This window comes from Molothrus ater, chromosome Z, assembly GCF_012460135.2.
Source record: "Molothrus ater isolate BHLD 08-10-18 breed brown headed cowbird chromosome Z, BPBGC_Mater_1.1, whole genome shotgun sequence".
NCBI classification, from domain to species: Eukaryota; Metazoa; Chordata; class Aves; order Passeriformes; family Icteridae; genus Molothrus; species Molothrus ater.
The window spans coordinates 12838674-12849408 of NC_050511.2; the positions used below are offsets into that span (position 1 = coordinate 12838674).

Consider the following 10735-nt stretch of genomic DNA (forward strand, 5'->3'; position numbering starts at 1 on the left):
ATGTTAATTATTCCCAATGCGTGATCGTATATGGCAGCTTTGTAAACAGCAATTTTTACTGCTAAAACTTCTAAAAAATGGGTTTCATAGATGAAATGTTAAAAGCCTTCCAGGATAGAAAGAGAAAACTGAAGGACCATTCCAAAGGATAACTACAAGGCTGACCTGAAAATTAATTACATACAGTTTTTGATAAACAAATTATTCTTTAAATGCTTTATAGCAATACAAAATCTAGTGTACTGCATAAACTTCCTCAAAGATCAATTACGAAAATAGTATTAAATATTATTAGTTAAGACTACACAAGGTACCAAGGCATATTAAAAAAACAACTCTTAAAAAAATTCTTGTCTATTCATAGAGAGAAAGTATTTAATTTAGTCCTCCATTTAAATGTACAGTTATATCCTCAGCTCCCAGGGAGAAGAGATGTTGATGACAAGAATCACAGCAATAAGTCTTGATACATATCTTTGTGAATTACAAACTTACTCGCAGTTCCCCCACCTCCTGCCCCTCAAAAAAATCCCACCAGAATGTCATCTCTCTGCAAGATATACAACTGTAACTATTGCGTATTATCCTGACTAAAACCAAACTTGAATTATAGTCTCTTGAAATTTTTATCATGGTCACTTAACACACAAATATAAATTATTCTGGAATCCAGTTAAATTCAGCAAGAACTTCCTTTAAACTTTCAAAAGCTCAGATGTTTAAAAGAAAAAATAAAGGAGACAAAATACACAGAGGGTCAAAATGCTGGAGGCTGGGGAACATTCCATAACTGTGTGACTACGCATTTGTTTGCCCTGTTGTTCTGCTCTCTTCTCTGCAACAATTATAAACTACTGCCAAGGTTGGAGTGACCCAGTACAACTGTTCTTATGGTCAAGAGCCAGTAAAAGCCTTTCCCAGATTTACAAAATTGCTTATGTCGGTACACAAATCAAATTAGTACTTCCCAGAACATCAACAACAAATTTGAAGGGTGAATATAAATTTATTGTAATGGTTTAGAAAATTATCTTCAGTTCCTCCAATCCATTTTCTTCTTTTCTGCCACCACTCCTAGAAGCAGAAATATCAGGATGGTCATAATTTTCAGTTGTTTTAACAAAACACTGTGTCTTTCTGACATCTTGCAACCAGTATCTGGAGAGTGGACCAGGCAAATCTGCTTTCAAAACCACCTAAGAATTTTGATCACATATTTCTCTGAATATTAACAAACTGACATATGATTTTATTCTGAGACTACTTTCTCAATAAGCATTCTGATTCTTCTCTCCATCATTTCTGTATGTTCAAGAACCTGAAAGCATAAATGTTACATGGCTCTTACCAATAAACTCAAAGCAGTCAGAAGCAGCCACTGTCCCCAGAAATATCCTGTTACACGGGGCATCATGTAAGAAGTCCATCAACATTACCAGATGTAGGATTACCCAGTTTTCCAACCAAGAAATGAAGGGCAATTTGCATGACATGGAAACACCAAAGTAGTAACACACTCAAATTCAAACATTAATACAGGGACACAACTAGAAACTGCAATTCGCAAATAGCACTGACTGAAGCAGGAAACATTTAAACTGCAGCAAATGTCATGTGTTAACTTTCCCATCCTAAAATGCTATATAACCAGAAGATTTCAAAACAGTGCTGACTGATGATATTTGCAGGCTTCATTCCCTCATACTAGGAATAGGACGTGTACTTGTGTCACACAGGTAATACAGTCACGTAGCTGTGACCATTCAAGACTTCTACTCTTTCTCCTGAAAAAGCACAGGAAGTGTCAGTCATATTTACAGATTTCACAAGATCTAAATACAATTCTCTGAAGACAGAAGACACCTAATCTATTGGTCAATCTCAACTTAGAAAAACCTATCCAGCTGAAGTAACAGGCTAAGCTAAAAATTGAGCTGCAAATGCCACATTTATAGAAACAGCAAGATTTTTTCTATTTCATTTTTTTGTACTTCATGAAAAAAACCCAGAAGTCTACCCGTGACACACACATATGGTTTGCATAAAGAAGGAGATGAACACATTCTAAATTCTCTAGATATGAGGTTGCTCAAACTGAATTCTGACTACACTGATGCTCAGGAGGTAACAAAGGAATAAGATTACTTACAGATTTAATAATTTGTTTTTAAATAAACAATTTCTAGGCAACAGGTCTTCTTGATAGTCCTCCATTTTTATGAAGCAATTATTTTTAAATATATGTATTTATTTATAGTCTATGTACACTTCAAGCAGGAAACCAATCTTCTATGCAGCTAAAAAAAAACAAACAAAATCCCTGTGTTGTTCACCACACACTTTTACATGAAGAGATTAATTTAGTAATTCCTTGTTACTCTTACAATTACTGTGTATTTTTCCATAAGTCAAGGCCATATTGTTTTGCTTTAAACACCTTAACTCTAAGTATAAATATCTCCTACCAATCATTCTGTAGTCCCCAAATCAACAGAAGTAGTTAATTTCACAATGAACACTTATGCAAATAGGAGGCAGAGATGTACTTACTTCATGTCAGCCAAACGACTGCTAACTCACAGGAGCCCTTTCAAAGATGGCAAGTAACAGTCATCTTTACCATTTTGCAACCCTTTTTCTCTCTTGGACTTAAATGATTACTGAAACTATAATTTATAAACAGCATGAAATTATGTTCTGTAACCATTTTTCCAATTGAAACAGAAGTAAAAACTTTCATTTTGCATCTCAGACAAACACAATTCTACTAAACAGGCAAATAAATAAATAAATAAATAAACTTAAAACTGTATTTCTGAAATGTTGCAGGAGCAACCAGCTGAGTCAATTTTTAGAGGTACCCAAACCTATAGCAGTAGACAGTATTTGAACTAAAATGAGCTTAGAAAAGTCTAGGGAAGAACAAAACCAGTACAATTAGGAAAAAAAATCTCCCCTTCTAAGAAAATGCTCATAAAGGCTATCAGGGTTAATTTTTTAATGAACAACATTGATTCAAAGGCTATTGCTGCTCAGGCAGAATTCAGGTGAAGAGATTTCCCCATTATATTTATTTACGCAAACTTTATGCAGGCCACTAGTGACAGCTAGAAAGCTTTCAAGTATGTCCTAGTAAAATTCAGTAACATAACTAAAAAATATAACTAAGTATTTTTTGTTTGCTTTTTGGGATTGGATTTTGTGTTTGGCTTGGGGTTTTTTTACTACATTGTCTCATTTATGCATCTTTACCAGTGTTCCTCCTTTACCTCAGATGCAAAGATATGATGAATGCACACTTCACTAATCATGTTCTGAAGTTTTGCTTCCAAAATTTTCCATCACCACACCAGATGATAGGCAAATGAAAAAAAAACATTTCTGCAACATATACAAATATACCAACATTACAGATTCTGAAACTAGAACAGATACATTTTATTGTCACAGTTACATGTAAATGTACAGTTATATCCTCAGCTTAAAAAATTGACCAATACCAGCCAGAACCTGGTTAAAAAATTGATCAATACCAGCCAGAACCTCTGTAGTACTGTTATGTCACCTACCCTTCTGTAACAGAACTATGCACAGGAGCACTGCTCAGTGTGTGAATTCACCTGCACTACTTTGCAAGCATCTGCCTGCCTGCATTCAGGTAAAACACTTCCAAAGAAAAGCAAACTTCTTACTTTACCTGATCTTTTGTGTAGTTATCTAAGCCTCAAAGACACATGTTCTTGTCTTAGTTGCAAGAAGGTAGTTAGTATTAAAAGTAGATGACTTATGCCATTTACTGTTTGAAAAAAAGAAATCTCAGAATGAGTTTCTGTTAGTATAAAAATTAAGAAAGACTTACATGATTTTTCAGTACATTCTCCCAAGTCATTTGTCATTTCAACATCACTTCTTAAGCTGTCCTGTAAAGCTCTTGAGCAATGCTCCTTTCTGCAGTGTCAGAGTTTGTATGGATATTAATGAGTAGGAAAATTGCAATTTAAAGTATGGCTATTTCACTTCTTCCAATTTAAAGAAAAGTAACTGTACCTGATGTTAGCATCTCTTCTATGTTATTAGGGTAAAACTTCTGAGATTGCCAGGTAACTGGTAAAGTAGCAATGAAAGTCATCAGCTTGGGCAAGCGATGCATTTCTTTATAGACAGGAGATGGCTGACACAGCTTCCTTGCTGACTGTATTTATGATGAGGGGTGAGTTCCTTTAGACAGTATCTACACTGGATAGGCTCTAACAGAAAAAAATGCTGAAACTAAGCACTGCTCTAACCTCTAAGTGGGAGATGCTGGGAAGCAACAAAACAACCATGAGTAACATTTATGACAAAGATTCAAATATATCAAGAAGGCAGCAGGAGAGTTTGACACTCCAGCACTCAGGGAGGAAGGAAGTATGTTGAAGAAAGTCGTGAAAACACAGCATTGCTTAAACATCTACGAAGGTGTTTGGATCAGTATAGTGATCCCAAACACAGAATAATCTCTTGTAATAGAAAGTACAAGATCTTGGAACAGTTGTTTTATTCTCTGACCACAACAGGTAGAACAAAGAACCCACACACAAAAACAAATTTAGAGGTGCTGTACTCAAAAACTTTAAAGACAGACATAAGTGCGGATCTTCAAAGACATGGTAGTACCCAATTCTTACAGAAATCTTAACAACAGACAAACAAGTCATAAGATTTTAAAGTGGTCTTTTGCTGAAATTTTTCTTTCATTAAAAATGTGGTTCTTGTTTTGAAGAAATGGAAAGTGGAAATATTGTAAGCACACCATCTTAGTAGTTCTGAGAATACTTAAGATTATAAAAGCAAGTGCTTAGGAAGCAAAGCCAAAGGTACAAAAGTGTTATTAATCTAACTGGGACAATGCACTATACAATTCTGAAACAACAGTCAACTAAGGCACAAGTGCAAGCACAAGTGCACACAGGACAGTTAAGTGTATGACTTAATTCTGAAGTGCATGTATTCAGCACTTTAACTCTCTTACTTTTAAAACCTATTGAAAGCTTAGACATTGCCAGAAAAGTTAGCAGGCCACCATCATCGATCACTTTCCCTTTGCTCCTCCTATACAATAAAAAACTCCAACATACAAAAATAATGCAGCATTAACATTTCTCAGTCAGCAAAGAGGTCTCTCCAACGGTTTTTGCCCCATTGTTGCATACTTCGTGCCTCAGGAGACTGAATAAAAAATGTTACTAATTATCTTCTTATGACTGTTACAGTTTCTGTTACAGATTCACAAACAAGGGAGCAAAAAAACACCTATTGCTCTGCGTGACCTGCTCAAGCACAACATCCTGCTATAGCTACCCATGAAAATGATGGCATACTGCAAAGTGAGGGTGAAAGGTGCCCACACATTTTGATTATCTGACTATTTAAAAAACACTGTTTCTATGGTGTGGCGGAGCCCCACTTCTCCAGGATTTCAGGCCAGGCTACATTTCCCACAAGCACAGGAAGAACCACCTAAAGGCTTTCTGCAACAGACTTGCCATTAGCGTGGAAGAACTGCCTCTGAGCCATCAAAAATATGCACCAGCTGCCATCTCTGCAGTGGTTTCCCTACTGCCACGCTGCAAGCAATACAAAAGGGTTATTTTCTGCTTCCCCCACTACTCAAGATTTCAGTATCAGATGTGTGCTCTTTTCCTCCCTGCTTCTTCCACACTGATGAAGAAAGCTGGAAACAGTATGGTCATCAAATCTCAAGCTGATTTTGGAAACAAAATTCATCCAGCCTTCTTTAACTATCCCACAAATAACCCTTAAAAATGCCTGACATTTCTGTGGGCTGTAAACTGCAAATAGCATCCCGAGATGTTTGCCCTGCATGCAATGCACTATGATATACCATGCAGGAACATGGACTCAAATACTACATGGTTTAAAATTATGGAAGCACAGTAAGAAAAGTAACACTGCTTAGATCTCATGAAGTTAAATGGAACTCCTTTATGTTTTATTATTACCTACATGACAGGAAAAAATGAAGACAAAAAAGGGAAGAGTATTTTCTCAGATAACACTAGTCAATTTTGTGATACCAGTCTCAGGGAGAAAAAAAAAAAACAACTAGTTTTCTCAGCTGCTGCTTTGTTCATGTATGTCCTGCGTTAGTTAGAAGACTCAACATCTACAAAATCTCTACAAATAGAATTGGTTGTACAAGAAAAGGTGATAAACCAAAGTAGAATCTTGTAATTCATGTTTTTGAATAATAACTTAAAGTACTAATGCTTGAGATAGGTACGTTTCAGTTGTTTAAAAAGGACACTATCAGCAAGTGAAGACTGCTACCCTCAGAAAGGAGGAAATTAACACATACACACACAGACAGCACTCTACTCAACTTCAGTAAGCAGTTGGCACCCCTGCACCAGTAAGCAAACAAGCTCTGAAAAGTTCCTAATAGCCAGGGCAATCTCTGAGCTACAAGATTCCAAGAAAACAGGGATCCCTTGAAGGAAGATGAGCCTGAGGACAGATAATGAACCATGAGACTGCTCTCAACTAACCAAGTTCCAAACTACTTAGGCCTTCAAGATCCAAGGACAACAGCCAAAATCCCAACAAAGGAAGAGGTATTGGTCACCTAGCAATATAAGGTGATTCAGTTCCAGTGGTGAGCAAAGAATCACAGAATGGCTTGGGCTGAGAAGGACCTTTCAAGGTCACATAGTCTAACCTCCCTGTAAAACTTAGGAGCACATTAAGTGTGGATTACACACGCCTTTAACAGTGCCCAGAGCTCCAGGAGGTGTATGTGCTTCTGTGATTCAACTTCAAATGCCTGTAAAACAAGTCAGAAACAAAGAAGAGGTGCACAATGTTTGTATTATGTTATATACACAACCATGGCCAAAGTGAGTGGAAAAACTCCTACCAAATGCACTAATCTGGTTGATACCTCCAATTGTCATTTCTGGCCTTCGGAAGTTACAAGCTTGATTTCAGTAGTCTAATTAAACCAATCTCTCTCATCCCACTGCTAATTCCTTCCAGATGACTGCAGTGGGAGTTGCACTGGTGGTGAGTCTGTCCTCTTTTTCCTTTTCTGTTCTATTCTGAGCAGGTAATATAACACAAGGCCTGAACATGAGTGTTCTAAATCCCAATTATTAATTGCGATTTTGTAATCAACAGAATACATGACATACGATTTAACTAGACAAAAGCAATGAGTCTACCCCGTATCTGCACCATTTTTTCTTACTATATCAACATTATACACACAAATGTTTATCCTGGGGACAATTTTTCCAGAGTCGATCAACCCTTCAGAAAAGTGGTTTTCTTAAAAAAAGATCCATCTGAATTCCCTTAGAAGATGGGCAGGGCTTAGTGACTCAGAAACAAAATAAATACAAAAAAACTCAAAACCAACCAACCAAATGACAAAAACCCAAACAAAAAAAAAACAACCCCAACCAAACAAAAGAACACACAAAGAACCCCCAAAGAACCAACTCTGCCCCCCAAAAAAGTAAAAAAAAAAACCACAGAAAAAGCAAACCACATACTTATTCACATTATCATCTTCAACCAGGCTAATAAGTGTAAACAGAAAGCTCACACATACCTACACAAACACACAAAATGCAGCACCCACCACCATGTAAAATGGCTTTCATAAACATAATGTATCATTTTTTAAAAGGCAAAGTAACAAGAAGCTCCAAAAAGTAAACCTAGTATAGCAGCCATAGCAAAAATTTGTAAAAAGCTTGGTGTCTTCTGCGAAAACATGAGCAACTTTAACTACAGGACCAGAGAAAAGAGCAAACCAAACACATACAGAGAAATGCAGAGCACTCTGCAAGCAGCAAGGCAGTCCTCACGCCTTACTGCTCAAAAAGCCATGAAGAAGCAGAACTCAGAGCAGCATAAACTGCAGTGCTCTTCCCAAATCTATTATTTGTTTTGAAATTCTTTGTACCACTACTGGCCTCTTGCATGGAAAGTGCAGTCACAGGTATGGACGAGTATAGCCTACTTACCTGTAGGCTAAGTCATGCCATTACTAACAGGAAACTACTCAAAATAAGGCAGTGCCAATATAATTTCTTGTGTTTGTAGCAAAGAGGCCCCTGTAACTAGAAGCATATGGCTGAGGCTCTGTTTTTGGTGATTCTCTACTTTGCCCAAATCAGATATTTCACATTAATCAACACAAAGTTCAGTTGTACCAGGAAACAAAAAACATTAGAACATTCTTTTAAGCTAATGCAAACGTGAGCCCTGTGGAAAACTATGTGATCTGCACAACACAGTGAATCAAAACATTGTGCTATTAGTACCAAATTAGGGTAACAAAATATTTAAAATAATTGCTTACATAACTATTGTAACAGCTGGAAAAACAAATACTCGTGTTCACCATGGAAGTCAAGTTATCATCTAGCTCAGTTAATGTCTTGCTGAGACTTTTAAGCTTCTTACTTTTGCTTCCTCTTTAAAATGCAGTTAATATCTACACATATATATGGTGCTATATGGTTACTGATCAGTCAGCTGTAGTCTAACAAAAAAACCCAAAACCGTTGGGTTTTTAACATCTAAATTTAAAGTAGCTTCTTATTCGATTTCCCCAATGATTTACTATTTTGGTAATAGATGATATATTGACACAGTGCAAAATACCTCTTCTAATTAAAAAAAAAAAGAAAACACATATTAAAAATGTGGTTTGGAATCAACAGGCAGCTGAAAACACCTCATGGTAAGAATCAATATCACAATGATAGTCAGCTATCGAATTCTGAATAGAAGATTTCAAACACATCACATCTCAAAATTACCACTCCAGCATTTAAATTTTGTGTATTGTACTTTCACCTCAAAATACTTCAGTATGCTACAGAACATTAAAAAAAAATTAGACCCATTCTTTAAAATCCCAATTCTGCAAATTTCATAAACACGCAACATTGCTTCCAGTAATAACTTTGTCATGTGCTTAAACTGTTAAGGACTTCATTCCACATTTTGCTGATGAAAGCTTCACATGTTTTAATTTTTAAAGACAGCTTTTCTCTAAAGCAATCATGTCCACTGGGAGACAGAATGAGAAGAGTCTGTTTCTTTAAACTGAGGAAACCCCAGCAGTTTTCCTGGTTATTAAAACACACTTGTAAATATCATATGTATACACAGAGATAACTTGCAGCCCACAATAAAATTGCTTAATAAAATAATTCTAAACACAGCTTACTTTGTGGGAAAAGAGAATTAGAGAAAGTATAATGCAGTATCAACAATTCCAAGATGAAAACAGTACTTCTATTGCTGGTATTTTTACTTCCTTTCCATTTCACAGGCCACTTTTATCTCATTGATTCTGTCATTTCCCTGCCTACTTCCCCATAAAATGGATCTATTCAGCATAATAGTCATCCTGGGTCTCCTTCCTGAAGCAGAACAGTTACACACCAGCATCAACTTCATTCCCTCCCCAGACCAGGATCCTCTGTCCCACGAAATATCACCACTTCTACAGCAGTAACATTCCAATTTGCTTTTTGAATTTTACCAGTCTCTTTGGGAGAGTCTAACCCTTACTTCAGTATCAGCTAGGCAAGATGACATTTTGTACCATATACATGTGGGTAGGGAACGAGTAGCTGTTCGTCTGAGGCAAAACTTCTTAGTGTGTACCAGATATCAGCGTTGCTTCCTTCCTCTTAACCACCCACCCCCCCCAACCCCAGACACAGATCTGAGAGCAGTGGAGGATGTTTGGAGCAATTTAACGAGCAAAGGGGACATGAGTGGCCGCTGGTCTGGGAGCAAGAGGCTCACGACAAACGGGGTGGCCAGCTGGCCTAGGGCACGTAGGGATACACGAAGAAGGGATGGAGTCAGGAGCAGCCGCCGCTGCTGAGGTGCTGCTCGGAGGCGCACAGCACGATCGGCCCGAGGCTCGGCCATTGAGCCCAACCCCGTCTGCGAGCAACAGGGGCTTCAAGGGCAGCCCCAGCGGCGGCCGAGCAGCCTCAGCGCGCACGCCGGGGAGCCCCGCGGCCCCGCAGCTGCCCGGGCACGGCCCCGGCGCGCCCCCACGGTGCCCGAGGAGCGGCTCCCACCCGCGGGCGGCTCCGCTCAGCCCCCGGCGGCGGCCCCGGGCCCCGCGCCCGCCCCACGGCACCACCAGGCCGCTCCGCTCCGCCGCGCCCCCCGCCCGCCTCGGGCGCAGCGAGGCTCGGGCGGCCCCCCCCGCCCCGCCCGTACCTCGGCTGAGATCGAGGGACACGTTCTCCTCGCCGCTGTCGTTCCGACCTGCGGGGACGGGGGGAGAGAAGCGCGTTAGACGGGCGGGGAGGAAGAAGCCGGGGACAGGGAAGAGAAAGGGAGGAGGGGAGCGGGGGGCGCCGGCGGGCACCGCGGCGGTGGCGCGGCGGCGGCGCGGCCCGCGGGACGCTCCTCACCTCGGATGCGGAGGTGCCTCAGCGAGCGGGCGCGGAGCGTCGCCGCCATCTTTGCGGCCCCGCAGCCACAACACCGGAAACCTCGCCCGCTCTCGCGAGGGGAGGCGCGCGGAGCCGCCGACGCGGAGGGCGCCCCCCCCCCGGTACCTCCCCCCTCACGGCGGGGGCGGGGCGGGCGCGGCCGCGGCCTGGCAACAACAATCGCTCCTTTTTCCCTTTTTTCTGTTTTTGTTTGTTTGTTTGTTTGTTTGTTTGTTTGTTTGTGGTTTTGTTTTTAC

General features: G+C 39.9%; 1 protein-coding gene across 1 annotated transcript in view; it reads right to left on the reverse strand.

Moving 5' to 3' along the window:
* Positions 1 to 10518, reverse strand: part of RICTOR (RPTOR independent companion of MTOR complex 2) — a 73343-nt gene extending 62825 nt beyond the window's left edge. Inside the window, exons 1-2 of the mRNA XM_036402621.2 lie at positions 10458 to 10518; positions 10261 to 10308 (exon numbers count right to left, since the gene is read on the reverse strand). Coding sequence (XP_036258514.1) covers positions 10261 to 10308; positions 10458 to 10506 — 97 coding nt within the window. The 5' untranslated portion in view covers positions 10507 to 10518. The remainder of the gene's footprint in view (positions 1 to 10260; positions 10309 to 10457) is intronic.
* Between the last annotated feature and the right edge of the window lie 217 nt (positions 10519 to 10735).